This window comes from Neltuma alba, unplaced genomic scaffold, assembly GCF_004799145.2.
Source record: "Neltuma alba isolate B1F8T4 unplaced genomic scaffold, ASM479914v2 tig00002811_pilon, whole genome shotgun sequence".
Lineage (NCBI taxonomy): Eukaryota > Viridiplantae > Streptophyta > Magnoliopsida > Fabales > Fabaceae > Neltuma > Neltuma alba.
Genome location: NW_021633026.1, coordinates 550,002 through 565,166, shown reverse-complemented (window position 1 = coordinate 565,166; position 15,165 = coordinate 550,002). Strand labels below are relative to the sequence as shown.

At 34.6% G+C, this 15,165-nt stretch overlaps 3 protein-coding genes across 3 annotated transcripts; 2 read left to right on the top strand and 1 right to left on the bottom strand.

The window, feature by feature from the left end:
* The first annotated feature begins 295 nt into the window (after window positions 1-295).
* Window positions 296-4,475, top strand: LOC114738923 (dr1-associated corepressor homolog). The gene is made up of 6 exons (XM_028926988.1): window positions 296-493; window positions 1,537-1,609; window positions 1,736-1,829; window positions 2,701-2,847; window positions 2,939-2,996; window positions 3,631-4,475. Exons 1-6 carry the CDS (start codon window positions 461-463, stop codon window positions 4,111-4,113), a joined length of 888 nt encoding a protein of 295 aa, XP_028782821.1. The 5' UTR covers window positions 296-460; the 3' UTR covers window positions 4,114-4,475.
* An 853-nt stretch (window positions 4,476-5,328) lies between these two features.
* Window positions 5,329-8,645, bottom strand: LOC114739139 (cysteine proteinase inhibitor 6-like). Its single transcript, XM_028927191.1, has 4 exons — window positions 8,314-8,645; window positions 7,581-7,800; window positions 6,903-7,048; window positions 5,329-5,768 (listed from the first exon to the last, which is right to left on the bottom strand). Exons 1-4 carry the CDS (start codon window positions 8,557-8,559, stop codon window positions 5,631-5,633), a joined length of 750 nt encoding a protein of 249 aa, XP_028783024.1. The 5' UTR covers window positions 8,560-8,645; the 3' UTR covers window positions 5,329-5,630.
* Window positions 8,646-11,530: 2,885 nt separating this feature from the next.
* Window positions 11,531-14,254, top strand: LOC114739104 (protein BOLA4, chloroplastic/mitochondrial-like). The gene is made up of 3 exons (XM_028927157.1): window positions 11,531-11,821; window positions 12,394-12,461; window positions 13,878-14,254. The coding sequence occupies exons 1-3, from the start codon at window positions 11,579-11,581 to the stop codon at window positions 14,023-14,025; spliced, it is 459 nt and encodes a 152-aa protein (XP_028782990.1). The 5' UTR covers window positions 11,531-11,578; the 3' UTR covers window positions 14,026-14,254.
* Window positions 14,255-15,165: the final 911 nt, after the last annotated feature.

Genomic DNA, 15,165 nt, shown 5'->3' with positions numbered 1-15,165 from the left:
TATTTTTTCCATTTATTTTTATTTTTACAATGATTTTTTAATCATTTCACAAATTTATTGTCTTTTAGGGCATTGTTGTAATTTTATGGGTCATTCCCGGCCATTTCCCATCGAACTTTGCCCACTTTTTTCCCTTTTTTTTTGTTTACTTTATCCCTACTTTTCCAACTACTCTTTCCCTATTGGTCTGTGTTGAACCATCCGTCACCGATTCGTCAGTTTAGTTCATTTTAATTTTCTCGCAAATTTTTTGCTTGTTTTTTCTTTCGTCAAACTCGTACGGACGGATATTCCGCTGAATCAAAAGCTCCTTGTTATTATCTCTGGAAGTACGTTCGGATCTGGGATGGGTTTGATGGATTTTATGTGCTGAATGATGGTGGAAATGATTTTGTGTTGAAGTTCTTGATTTTGTTCTGTCTCATCCTTTGGTTCAATTTAGTGCCCTAAATCGGATACTATGAGGAAGAAGCTGGATACTCGTTTTCCTGCTGTGAGTAATTTCTGCTTCGATTTATAATTTTTGTTTATCTTTTGTCTGTGTTGTGTCGTTTGGGAGCTTTGGCAGCCTTGGAAAGAGGATGAAAATTCGCCGACGTTTGTAGAAGATTCCGATCTTGGGCTGAACATAATCGAACATTTTTGAGTCGTGGGTTTGAGTCACAAGTATTGGCATGATTCGGATTCACTGTATTTTCTAGGTTTTCATTGCTTAGTACGGTCGGAATTGTGAATTCAAGTGTATGGGTGTATCGTCGGGTGTCGTGGAGCTAAAAGATGCTATTTTTAAACTTTTCAATAGGTTTGAGCTCTGGGATGTGATTTTGCATTGCGATTAGTTGATGGTTCCATCAATTGAGACTTCCCTGGCCATTTTGAGCCAACCTGTGTTAACTATCCTCTCCTTGAAAAGTATCCTTGAAAATTAGGTTTGAGGTACATGATTTTCAAATCTGTAACGTTAGAGGTAGGACTCCCGTTTCTCGTTTAGAATTTTTGTTTAGATTATTAAGAGCTAATGTCTTCCGTTTGAACTTAAGGTTTTGTCTGATTTGGTAGCTTCCTGTGACATCAGGGTGATTGATATCCAATTACAATTCCGTTCACCACTTATCTCATCTCACACTGGGAAGATCATATGTTAACACCGCTTTGTGGCTCATTCCATTTCTGATACGTTATAGATATTTTGTATATGGCAGTTACAGCCATTATGCTTTTCCAGCGTGCATATTGTCTTAAATGAATGAAATACTTGCGATTGCTTTATTCGATAGCCTTCTTGTATGCTTACTTCATTAGAGATCTGAAAGGAATAGATTTTTCCTTATATTTCTCGAAGGGGGAAAAGATGGTTTCTACTGTAAGATGTTAACTATGTTTTTAGTTGAAACCTTACTGTAAAGTCCTCGTCTGAGGTGTTATAATATAGTTTAAACTTTGCAGAATACTTCTACTTGTCTTATAGTTTATAAGGAGCAAGATATTATAAAGTAATACTTTTTGTGATGAATTTATGTAAACATTAATTTGCAGGCTCGGATCAAAAAGATAATGCAAGCAGATGAAGATGTTGGGAAGATAGCACTTGCAGTGCCTGTTTTAGTTTGTGAGTTAATTTGAATACTGGCTAATTTCTTTAGGCTTCCATTTGATTCTGTGTAGATGTGGGTGTGGTTGTCTGTTTTTGGGGTTTATCTGTTTTGTAGTGATGATAACTTCTAACATTTTGCAGCTAAGGCTCTAGAGCTGTTTTTACAAGACCTCTGTGATCGTACATATGAAATAACTCTTCAGAGAGGAGCAAAGACGATGAGTGCGTTGCATTTGTAAGTCTGGGACCATCATGATCTGTGTTATTTTTATTTTTTGTTTAACATTCCAGTGAATTTGAACTAACCGAATAACATAGCAGTGTTGATAATATTATTCAGTTAATTTTCTTGTCCTTGAATTTAGTTTCTGTTGTTGCTTATAGTTATAAAATAAACCAGAGATGTCTTGATGCTGTATTATACTTATTATTGTCAAATCCGTATAATTGATAAATGATGTTTTAGGGTTATAATATTGCTGAAGTATTTGGGCTTCATGGTGCCTTTGCTTATTTGGGTGTATGGTACTTTGTTAAACTTCCTTCTCCTTTTATGTTGTGTGACAAAATTAAAAGTATATTTACACCCTCTTGTTTGACCTGCCACAATCTACTGTTTTTCTGTCTGGATGCTGCAGTATTCTGTAGTTTTTCCTCTATCTGTTGTTTTGACAATCTTCTTTTCCCCTGTTTTCCTCATTATGCTCTTTTACACTGCAAATTGTTGAAAGTTCAATTTCTAATTAAGATACTGATTTGCACAACTTTCTTTTCAAATGTTGTGCACTCAAGAAAGATCAACCTCACACGGACACATTCGCCTCTGTAGAGTTCGCAAGTGGATACCAACAAGAGGGTGTTATTTGATTAATTGACATAGTAAAACTATTCATACTAATGGTAGATCAAAATTGAGGCTTATTATGTATATATGCAAACGTTATTCCTATTGAAGAAAGTCTCCCTTTTCTAGAATACGCATGTAATATTTAGGACGTGAATATTTATGGTATGGTAATGCTTCTCCTTTTCCCCTCCCCAGCTCATGTTTTTACTTTAACATATATTACTAAATCCATAATAACCGGTGTAAATCTGAATTGCAGAAAACATTGTGTACAAAGCTATAACGTCTTTGATTTTCTGAAGGATGTCGTCAGCAGGGTTCCTGACTATGGCCATGGGCATGGGCATGGGCATGGACATAACCATTCTGAGACTGGCGCTGATGATCGGGTCATTCCAAGAAGAAGGTATGAATCCACTCACATTTTTCATCTTAAACTTATGATTTATCTATGCCTTAAAGCGTTCGGGTATCTTAATAATGCTATTCTAAACCAGGAAAGCAGCAAATGATGATCACCATGATAGCGATGACGACTCTAAGAGAAGCAAGATGGTAATCACACTTTCCTTGCTAGTTGCATCCACGTGCTTGCTGATATATTTACTTCCTTTCTTTTATGTTGACATGTTTTTTTCTCCTGCATATGTGCATGTATATGGTTTACTGCAGGTAAGATTATCTAAGTTCATTATAAAAACTGATCTTAGACTCATTATTAAACCTTCTGCGTTTATATTTATGACCAACTTTTGCCTTTCTTAACGTAAATGTGTTTTATCCAAATTTGTTATGGACAAAGAAACTTCCTTTATCATTGCACGTTTCTTTTCTATGAGAATTTAATTATGCTTCCTTCACACAAGCTTTCACCTAGTACATGCATTTTTCACTAATGATTTCATTCTTTCAAATTGTATCATGTCTGATTCCTATGTGCATGAAGGCAAAATTTCTTTCTCTTGCTCAACAACTGTTATTTTATGTGTCATTGGTCATTTTATGAACGACAATACAAACTTATGGTATTGAAGGACGTGTCTTGCAATTGGTCATTTTATGAACGACAAGACAAATTTATGGTATTGAAGGACGTGTCTTGCAAGTAAATTGCTTAATGTCTGGCTGTCTCATAATCTAAAACTTGAATATTTTCTTGGGGATTAATTATGTTTTTCTTTTATTCCAGGTTGAGTTTAGCCAGAGTGGCGGCAGTGGTAGGGGGAGAGGCCGAGGTAGAGGGAGAGGCCGAGGTCGAGGGGCTCGAAATGCTGAACGGGAAAGAGAGGTTCATCAACAAGAGCTTGAAACTGAACCCTGCACTTCTGCGCTGAACAGCAGCAAACATAACCCTGATACAAACGTGGCAATTGATAATGGTTCAGAGACAAAGGAGTTACCGAAAGAGAATAATGCAATTCCTGATGAAGGCACTCAATCTGTCCGTAACATTGATCTGAATGCCAACTTGAATGAAAACGAAGACAAAAATGCTAGCACGGCGGTAACTGATGCCCCTATGCCTGATCCTCCAAAACCTGAGACTAAGCATGAGGAAATCCCTGGCTGGTCTCTTTCGGATATGGACAAGATGGTCATTGACTCTATGCAGCTTGCCAACCTTGGTAGACAGATAGAAGAGGATCAGGAAGATTATGATGAAGAAGGGTGAATATTGACCTCTTCTGGGGAACTGGATCAAATGGAAAAGTTTATAAAAATTGCATACCAATGCTATTATGACTATCCATTAGATAGCTAAACATGCTCCTAGCTGTAGGTCCCAGGATGATCCTAATCCTTGTTTTTTTTTTTCTGGTTTGTTTGTTTCCTATAATCTCTTGTAGCAAATATAGCTATATCTATTAACCAAAATGTTAGCTTTGTGTAGTTACAGGTCATGTATGAATGTAGTTGTGGAACAACCTTGCCTAGTGCTGAGTGAAACTCAGAGCTTAACTTTGCAATATTAGGATGTTATATTGTTAATGTCTTGAAGCTGTATTAATAACAAATGGATAAAATGTTTTACTATGTGGTATTGATATCAAGTTTTTCAATAATACTGATAATTGGAGATAATTTTAAGTATTTTCAAATGATTAAGTCTCTTGAAAATTATATTTTTTTTAGTATGCTTTCATTGAAAAACTTGATATCAAATCTGTACATGAAATGAGAAGTAATTATCGTTTCTTTGTGAATGTGCTTGAAGGATGAATTTAGACACAAACTTCAATTCTATGTAAGATGGTGATCTTAAATGAAAAAGTCAAGTGCAAGTTAATAAAGTAAAAGGTTTGTTCTTGAAAAGAATAAGAATTACCTGTAACTGTGAGGTTTTAATAATTAGAAAAGTTTGGTTAATTTGTTAAAAGATCGTATAATTAGTTAAAGATCATGGGTGAATAAAAAATAATTTTTTGAAACTTGCAGGAGATTTTTATACTCAGGACGAGAGAGTATCTAAAAAGCGAGTTCTGCTTATATTAATTTAACTTGTTACTTGAATAATACTTTTACAGAACATGATTTATGAACTTTCCAAATTTAATACAGCAGTGGAGAGAAGACAATTGTCTTGCATCAAATTTCTCTTTATTTATTTTTTGAGTGGACTCTATTTTAATAAGGACAATAATTAGGACAAATTGCTTGTATTCATTATTGTTAAGTTCTCCAATCACAGGTGACCAGGTATTATATTTTTAAAATATTAACATTTAATGTTATTTGATTATAAACACATATAAAAACAATACAAAACACATATCCATGTGTACTTGGAGAACTTGACATAATAAATATAAGTTACTTAATCTAAGTATTTTCCTTTTAATAATTATTAATCACAACTGCCCGAAGTTGATATAAACGCCCTCCGCCGTAGTGGAGAGAAGCCAATTGTCTTTATACTAACGTTTGGTCGATAACTTTTCATACATAAAAGAACATTTTGAAAGTAAAATGCTGAAACAGATAGTACAAAGAACTAAAACACCCAAGAAACTAGAATTAGTTGGCAAAGCACAATAAGAACTATTATACTATTATTAATACATAGATCATAAGAGTGGTATCCAAGGACGTTTTGATTCTTCTATAAAGTATACGACATCACCACACACAACTGATAAAAAGCAGGAATAGAAAAACATCCCTCATCATTACCGGAGACTCAGCTTCAGATCAAGAGTGATCTTGCTCCATTTGATTCAGATGGTACCCACCCTCATTGTTCTGGTGTACCTCAGCCTTGAACTTCTCTTCCTTGCCTCCTCTCTTGACCTTCAGGAGCAAGTTGAACTTGGCAGAATGATCAATGACCTGTTTAAACAAGTTCACAAGATAGTGACTGCCTATGGAAATACCAAGTTTTGCTATTGAGGAAAGGAAGCACCCCGCTTTCAGAAAAATGATTGCCCATCCAACAGTTAAACCTCCAAACAACCCCCCCACCCCCGGGGGGGGGGGGGAGAGAGCCAAATCATCAGAAAATTAGACAGGAGTGCAACTTGCAAAGCCATATTAGCAAGTTATAAAAGAGCTTGTAAGAAGTGACGCAGGCAGACTGCAGGTTTCTCTTCTAAAGGGTGCGTGATTTTGATTACCAAGTTCACTTTTTTAAAAAAGCCGTTGCCTTGTATCTAGAACTTCAGAGTTTTTCACTGAAGATTGACTGAAAGTGCAAATAGAGCTGAACCAAAAAATGTTCAATGCAACATTCTTGCTAGGGATCCAGTATTAATTACACAGCAGTAAGATATAAGTCTGACCAAGAAAGAAAAATGCAATATCATCCACCATGCATAAATTATGATCGACATACACAAGACGGGGGACAAAACATAAGAGCATAGTCACCTTTCAAAAGATATCATATAAAACAACATATAAAAGCAAACAGCATATTCTTGTCAATTTGAAAATTTTATCACGTAACTATTATACTCCATGTATCGGTAAATTCCTCCTGAGTTACAACCAACCAAGTTATCAGAAGTCTCTGTTTAGTCTCAGATATTAGGTACAAAGATAAATAACTCAAAGTATAACTAATACTGCCCAACATAATGCCAAGAACAACACACTGAAAGAAAGCATAACCATTTTCAGCAAAGTTTCAGGTAAACAAGCGCACGGCAATAGGCTCATAATCGCCAAAGAATATAAGGTATTGAGCACTCAGAGAAGATGAAAACTAAATCTAAAAACAGTTTTTGAGAGCTAGAACAGTGACAAATTTTCCTATAATAACACAAGAAAATCCAGAAAATTTTCTTGCAACTTGATCTGCTTTCATCCCAAAAACCAATAATTCATTATTTTATAGCCCTTCAATGCTGAGCGTCAGATTACAACCAACAGTTCGCCTTGAAACAACCAAGTGACATCAGTAAAGCCCTAAGGAAAAAAAAAACATACAAAGAAATTTAAAATGATACGTATAAAGGCACTGACCTCGGCTTTTGCATCAACAACCTCATGAAGCTCATACGGCAGTAATGAGTTAGACCTTTGCTGGAGGGTCTTGACAGCATGATTTGCAGCATCCTGAACTTGAGGATCATGCGCTGGCACTGTTTGCCATCCAGTTTTATGGCCATCTGAAGACAAAATAGGTCAGCAGATCAAGATAACAATTAAATCTGAGGTTCATCTGCTCCATAAGAGAATCGTCAGAAAGTGGCAACAATTAGAAAGGCAGACAACGTAGTACTTTACACTGAAATTATCATACAAGTTTTTAACCTTGGAATGCCTATATGTACTAACATGACTGAGATTGAAAATCCAACATAGGAAAACCACCACTGTCCAAGATGGTTGCAAATCAAGGGCCTTCATCCTGAAAGCCTATTTCAGCATTTGCCACGGAATATTAGTCCTCAGCGTACTTAATCAAAACCAAGAGCACTAACTCTGCACTAACTCTTAATGCAACTACAAGCATCAATATTTTTCATATAAATTTATAAATTCTAGCCCAAATGATATTGCATTTCTTTGCAGAACCATGTCAAATTATTGTTACACTATTAAATTTTTTGAAATAGGAACTAATCAAACACAAGTTTTAGAACGTCAGTTCACTAATTTTATCAAGATCCTGTATAATTGATTTAGAAAATGGCACACCTGTTTTGACACCAAGGTCTGAACTGGTAAATGCCGCAACATCACCAGCATGTTTGAACTCTTGAAGTTCTTTGAAGTTCAACCAGGGTTTCACCCAGATCTTGGCCTCATAAAGCTTTCTCTTGCCAGCATCAACGGCCTCAATAGTAAGATGATGCAGTGTACCAGCAACAACTTGTTCCTGTGCCTTCACTACCCTCGCAAACTCCAGTAGTGCGTTCTTCAATCAACACCATGAAAGACCATTACTCAATTCCATACAAAAGGTTTGCATTTTGAAGGGCAAACATGAGAGGACAGTCAGGAAGAAAACCAAATTAAAAGGGAAACATGTAAGACAAACACAGAACTCCCCAAACCACTTCATAGGTACGTAAATTAAAGCAATGCATGATGCTCGGAGAGCTCCCAAAAGAAAAATAATCAATGCATGATATCAGACCTCTCTCCCATCCGAATATACCAACTCCACTAATTTCTCACACTCATTGAGCGCGCGCGCATATATACGCATGCAATCACAAAACAAACACTTCAAGTTCACGCCCCCTAGTGGACCCAAGGCACGACACGTGAATTGAATAATCAAACCCATCGAAACTGACCAAAAACGAAACATCTTTCCTTCTGTTCCCCAAAAAATCAGGGGTTGTGTTAAAAAAGAAATCACCAATCGACAATCAAACCAAAGTGAAACTCCCACTGAAATCTTATGTAAAAAGGACAATCAAACCTCTTTCTTGTTGTGCTCCTCAACAGCGAAACGTGCAAGGCCTTCAATCTCGGCGCTGTTTTGAGCACCTGGGGAATCGTGAACACCTCCAACCGTGGCCATTTCAGGGCGATCGTAATCAGAACAATCTGCCAGGGATGGTCGAGCCAGAAAGAGGAAGAGGAATACAAATAGAAAAGAGAATGATGGAATCGAAGAAGAAGAAGAAGAAGAAGAGCGAAGGAGTAAGGAATTTTGTGCTTTCATTCGCTTTCTTACTTAAGAAGGCTTCGGTTTCACGCGCCCACAGATGGTCTCGCTCTCGCTTCGCCTTCCGAACGCTTTCTCTCTCTGTCTGTGATCGCCACGAGTAGTTGAGTTTCGATACGCGTTGGGATCCTGTTTCGAGGCGGTTGGTCAGGGGTTGAATAAACGACATCGTTTTACATATCCCTATAAATATCAATGCGCCATTAGAAATTTAAAAAAAATTATAACTTTTGTCATCAATATAAGAGTTTGTTTAATTTTTATTTTGATATTAATTGTAAGATCTCAATACACTTTGTTTCTCATATTTATTTATTTATTTTCAAAGTACTCTTTATAATAATAGTAATTCTGGTTAATATATTGAGAAAAAGACAAAAAAATGCTAATTTAACTTCAAAATGACTAGAAAGTCCACTAAATTCGCAAAATGCCATTTTGGTCACATGAGACCAAATTGGTATTATCAAGTCAAATAAAAAGACCAAATTACCTTTCTTTTTAAATATTGTTTTAAAACTATCACAGTCCCATTAGCCGACAATTGGTCACCGGAGCTTCGTCGATCAGAATTTTTTTTTAAAAATTTTTACAAATTCAGCATAACGGTTAACAACTTTTGTGATGCTATTAACAACTTTAGTATAACAGTTAACAACAGGTTTTCTGGAAAATTCAACAAGCTCTGGCGGCTAGAAATAAATTTTTTGAAAAGTTTTACAACTTCAGTATAACAGTTAACAACTTTTGTAATGCTATTAACAACTTCAGTATAGCAGTTAACAACAAGTTTTTGGAAAAATTCAATAATTAGACGCCGGAGCTCCGGCGACCGGAAACAATTTTCTTGAAAATTTTTACAACTTCAGTATAACGGTTAACAACTTTTGTAACACTATTAAACACTTCAGTATAGCAGTTAACAACAAGTTTTCTAGGAAATTCAACAAGCTCCGGTGGTCGGAAATAATTTTTTTGAAAATTTTTAACTTTAGTATAACGGTTAACAACTTTTGTAATGTTATTAACAACTTCAGTATAGCGGTTAACAACAAGTTTTTCGAGAAATTTAGCAATTGGTCGCCAGAGCTCTGACATTTTTTTGAAAATTTTTACAACTTCAATATAACAGTTAACAACTTTTGTAATGCTATTAACAACTTCAGTATAGTGGTTAACAACAGGTTTTTGGAGAAATTCACCAATTGGTCCCCAGAGCTCTGACCGTCGAAAACAATTTTTTTGAAAATTTTTACAACTTTAGTATAGTAATTAACAACTTTTGTAACGCTATTAATAGCTTCAGTATAGCGGTTAACAACAGGTTTTTGGAAAAATTCAACAATTGGTCGCCGGAGCTCCAGCGGCAAGAAACAATTTTTTTGAAAATTTTTACAACTTCAGTATAACGGTTAACAACTTTTGTAACGCTATTAACAACTTCAATGTAGCGGTTAACAACAAGTTTTTCGGAAAATTCAACAATTGGTCACCAGAGCTCCGACGACTGGAAACAATTTTTTTTGAAAATTTTTATAACTTCAGTATAACGGCTAAAATTTTTGTAATGTTATTAACAACTTCAGTATAGCAGTTAACAATAAGTTTTTCAAAAAATTCAAAAAGTAGCATTTTTACAACTTCAATAATGTCGTTAACAAGTTCTGTAACGCTATCAACAACTTTAATATAGCGTTTAACAACAGGTTTTCTTAAAAATTCGAAAAACTGGCATTTTTATAACTTTAACAACTACTTTTTTTGAAAAATTTTACAGTTTCAGTATAATGGCTAACAACTTTTGTATTTCTATTAAGAACTTTCATATAACAGTTAACAACAAGTTTTTGAGTTTGTTAACGGCATTACTGAGGTTGTAAAAATGTTATTTTTTGAATTTCCCGAAAAATCTGTTGTTAACCGCTATACTGAAGTTGTTAATAATGTTACAACAGTTGTTAACCGTTATACTGAAGTTATAAAAATTTTCAAAAAAATTATTTCAGCCCATCGGAGCTTGTTGAAATTTTTAAAAAACCTGTTGTTAACTGCTATATTGAAGTTGTTAATAGTTTTACAAATGTTGTTAACTGTTATACTGAAATTGTAAAAAATTTCAAGAAAATTGTTTTCGACCGTCGGAGCTCCGGCGTCCAATTATTGAATTTCCCTAAAAATCTGTTGTTAATCGCTATACTGAAGTTGTTAATAGCATTACAAAATTTGTTAACTGTTATACTGAAATTGTAAAAAAATTTAAAAAAATTTACTTCCGGCCGCCAGAGCTTGTTGAATTTTCTAGAAAACCTGTTGTTAACTGTTATATTGAAGTTGTTAATAGCATCACAAAAGTTATTAACCGTTATGTTGAAGTTGTAAAAATTTTTAAAAAAAAAATTCTGACCGACGGAGCTCCGGTGACCGACCGGCCAGTGGGGCTGTGATAGTTTAAAAACAATATTTAAAAGGAAGGAAAATTTGGTCTTTTCATTTGACATGATAATGCTAATGCCAATTTGGTCTCATCTGACCAAGATGGCATTTTGCAAATTCAGGACGTTTTGGTCATTCTAAAGTTAAGTTAGCATTTTTCTGTCTTTTCTCTAATATATTTGATTAATAAGAATATTTTTAAAAAATAATATTTATTTGTTACAAATAGCTAATTTAATTAGTTTTTTAATTTACTCAAATTAGTTAACTAGCTATTATATTAAAGATTGAAAGTAGTAATATTGATGTTAAATTTTGATTTTCTTGCTTGGCGAAAAGAAATTGATTTTCTTATGGGAGAAATACAATCCTATAAAAAAAATACTAAAAATTCTCAATAAAAAGTAAAAAATTATTATTTCTTATTCTAAAATATTAAGATTTTATGGGAATTATGTTTATTTTCTGAGACTTTTTTTTTTTTGGGTTTTTTAACCGCAAGTGCTTACACTGTAGTATTTGTATGAGTGGTTCCCAAAACTTGGGGGTTCGAAGGAGAAGAGGAAGGAACGATCGAGTGAAAATGCGGCCTCATCTCTTTGCAGCGAATCGTTGCTTACTTCGTCTTCCAGCGCTGTTTCGACCTTACAACTCCGTTCTCCTTTCTCCGTCTCGTCGTATTCTTCTCCGAAAATCCAATCCTCAGATTCTCTCTCAAAACGCCTCCTTCTCCTCCCGTTTTGTTCGCAACCTGTGTGTCCGCGCCACCAATGTCAACGACGCTGGCTCTATCGATTCGCCTCTCATGCAGTCCATGGAAAAGAAGGTGTTTTTTCATTATTCTTGCATAATTTTCTTTCTTTTCACCAATACATGGTTACTGACAAAAAAAATTTCTGGTCAAAGATCTTAATCCCTGTTTTTACATGATACTATTAATGGTTTTTTTTATTTTCTGCCATGTAATGGATGAGAAGTTGACCCGGGCAACAGTTCTCTAGCTGCTACGTTGTTAGATAGTCAGTTTTATTGACTTGCATTTTAACCTGTGTGGTAGGAATATGAGATGTAGTGCTGCATAATAGTGTAATAGGCAGGGAGGGAGAATGACTATGTGGGTGTCTGGTTCCCAAATAGCCAATCAAAATTAAGGAAGCGATTGTAATTTGCAAATGGTGAGCTTGTAGAAACCTCAAATGGTTGCTAGTAGTCATTAGCCTTTATGTTGTATTCATTATACTTACATTTCCTTTATAATTTTTTCTTGCAATTCCTCTTAGAAGCTTTACCCTCTTTTTATCCTTTTATTTTATAATTTGCTCCTGAGAACGTTAGTGACACAAAATGACATGTTTATTGATTTTTTTTCTTTTTTTAATTGGAAACTTAATTCAACAGATCAAGGATCATCTCAATGCAGAATCAGTCTCTGTAAAAGATGCTTATGGTGACGGTCGGCATGTTAGGTGAGCTTTAAAGTTTATCTTACAGTTTAAATTCAGTCTGGATTTATCATGACTGCTGTCAACTTTATATGCTTTTGTTTTCTAAGCTCCTAGTTTAGTAGAAATCTTTATTGGATAGGGACTAAACAAAAGGTTCACAAGAAGCGCGCAAGAGGACCCTGGACGGGAAAAGAAAAACGAAAAATAGTAAAGTAGAAGATGGGCTATGGAGAGCCGGTAACCTTGGACATTGAAATTTTCAGAGGGGACAAAGATTTAAAGATATCTACAAAAGAAATCCGTACAAAAAAGAACAACTTTGTATTGTTTGATGCAAGCATACAACTTCATGTATTTAATGGATACACAGACTCAACTGTTATAAAAAAATCAAATCAATATCATCCAGTTAAACTCAAAATTCCCAATTGAAAAATTTTTGTTGAAGAAAAATGGTGGAAAAAGTTAACTCTAGGTATAAATTTGAAACTTTTTGCCAAATTTAGAGTCTTAAAGAGTATTTTACCCTACAGAGAAGCATGAAACTTTCTGTGGGAAACGTGTATTTGGTATAATATCTGAACAAATGTCAAGTAACTTGGACAAGATGCCATGTTTTGTCATATCATTTGCAATTGGCACTTGGCTGTGATAGGATTTTAACAACTTTAGGTCTTTGTTGCCTTCTGTTCCAGCTTATAGGTTTCAAAATTATATTCTTCTTTACTATAACTTACAATCACAAGTGCATGCTTTTTAATTGCTTGGTATATCATTGAAAGCCCATTTTGAGGAATTTGGGGTTGCTGCTGTACTCCTTTTTGCCACATACACTGGCTTTACTGTTAAAAGATTTGTCAAGATCCATCTAACGTCAGCATTCCCAATTGAAAATTTTTAATTTCACCATAATCTTTTTCTAAAATTCCCCAGGGAGCATCAAATTTGAACTTTTGGCCCAGATTTAGGGGCTCAAATTGTATTTGCTTTTGCACAAGTATGAAAATCTGTGGAATGCATGCTTTTGGCATGTTATCAGAGCAATTATCAAGCCATTTAAACAAGATGCCATGTTTTGTAATGTCAGTTGCTATCAGAATAACCCTGTATAAGAAGGTTGTCTAATATCTGCATAGTTGTCTGGATCTTGAACCTGATTGTAAGGTTGTGTAATCGTACAATCCAACCAATAGAAACTTTATGAACTTTGAGCCTTTTGTAAGTGACGGTTTTCGTTGTAATGTTTGATCAGATTTTGGCACATGCTTGTTCATGAACGTCATGCAACTACTTATTTTCTTCAATTTTTTTTTTTTAATATAAATGGTGGGATCATATGATCTTCAATCTGATCATACGGTTCGATAATTTTGATCCGTTGGCCAATTCCATACAAAATCTTGATCTTAACAACTATTGGCATTATTGATTTTGCAGTATTGAGGTTGTGTCAGCTGCCTTTGAGGGACAATCAGCAGTGAATAGGCAAAGGATGGTGTACAAAGCCATATGGGAGGAGCTTCAGAGCACAGTTCATGCAGTTGATCAGATGACCACGAAAACCCCTGCTGAAGCATCTCAATGAAATGATAAAACCTCATGAACACGCCACAAGCTTATATAAGATATTGTCCCTGGTACAAGTACTTGTGCTCATTATGGATCTTTATGTTGCTGTTCTCCCATAATGAATTTTGAATCCCAAACCTAAGTTATTGTTCTAACCAAACGTCCATCACCCAGCTTGTGTGCACTTGTGCAAATAATGCACTTGATGAGGATAGACTTGTGGTTATTGCAACTCATTTTTATTTGTTTTATGAACTCAGTCCTAAGAAGTATTTGAGTATTGAATAAAACTTAATTTCTTTTAAAAATGTCTTGAAATCACCATCGGGTTCGTATAAAAAATTTAAAATATTTTTAATTAAAAATAATAATATTATAATACTTTACAGATACGTATCAAAGAAGTATTAGCACGTATTCTATCAGATAGATATCGACATGCATTTGCTAGGCAATTTTAAGTGTCGGTGCTTTTTAAGTGGGGAAAAAGAATGACATACGGTCACAAGAAAAGTGGATAATATATTGAAACAAAAATTGTGATAGTCTGCAAACAAGGACAAGTCAGTAGATTTTTTTCCCTCACCAATTTGATTTTTTCAGAGAAAAGGGGAAATATTATTTACAACTTGTTATAAATTTTATAGATATATAGGGATGGAGAAGAACCGTTAGCAACTATTTCTCTAGTTAGTAATTGACTAATTTCTTTCTTCCAACTGTACAGAATGCCTTGGCCAGATATAATGGCAAATACTTCACAATACCTCAGACTGAATATGTAAATAAGCTAGTATGTACACATACGCACACCACTGATCACTTCCCGGACCTTTTTTGAAAAAAAATATTAACATTATCTTGTTTTTTTAAAGTGTATCTAGCACTCCAAAATATTAGGTAATACATCCAATATCTCAAAATATTTTTTTTTCATATGTATCTAATATCGTAAATTATTTTTTTTAGGTACATTTAGCATCCTAAAGTATTTTTTAATACACTAAAAAATGTCTTAAAAAAATACTTTAAAATGATAGATGCATTAAAATATAATTTAAATACTTAATACACCTGAAAAAATACTTTGAAGTGAAAGATGCATTTGGAAAAATACTCCAAAGTGCTCACCTTAATCCCTTTTTTTTTTGCCAGC

Bases quoted from the DNA above. Each gene is read 5' to 3' on its own strand.
- LOC114738923 (XM_028926988.1), top strand. From the start codon at position 461: ATGAGGAAGAAGCTGGATACTCGTTTTCCTGCT. The intron at 1,610-1,735 runs GTGAGTTAATTT...AACATTTTGCAG, and splicing joins TGCAGTGCCTGTTTTAGTTT to CTAAGGCTCTAGAGCTGTTT. The intron at 2,848-2,938 runs GTATGAATCCAC...ATTCTAAACCAG, and splicing joins CGGGTCATTCCAAGAAGAAG to GAAAGCAGCAAATGATGATC.
- LOC114739104 (XM_028927157.1), top strand. From the start codon at position 11,579: ATGCGGCCTCATCTCTTTGCAGCGAATCGTTGCTTACTTCGTCTTCCA. The intron at 11,822-12,393 runs GTGTTTTTTCAT...TTAATTCAACAG, and splicing joins TGCAGTCCATGGAAAAGAAG to ATCAAGGATCATCTCAATGC. The intron at 12,462-13,877 runs GTGAGCTTTAAA...TTGATTTTGCAG, and splicing joins GGTGACGGTCGGCATGTTAG to TATTGAGGTTGTGTCAGCTG.
- LOC114739139 (XM_028927191.1), bottom strand. From the start codon at position 8,559: ATGAAAGCACAAAATTCCTTACTCCTTCGCTCTTCTTCTTCTTCTTCT. The intron at 7,049-7,580 runs GTGTGCCATTTT...TTTTGTCTTCAG, and splicing joins AGACCTTGGTGTCAAAACAG to ATGGCCATAAAACTGGATGG. The intron at 5,769-6,902 runs GTCAGTGCCTTT...TTGTTTAAACAG, and splicing joins TTGTTGATGCAAAAGCCGAG to GTCATTGATCATTCTGCCAA.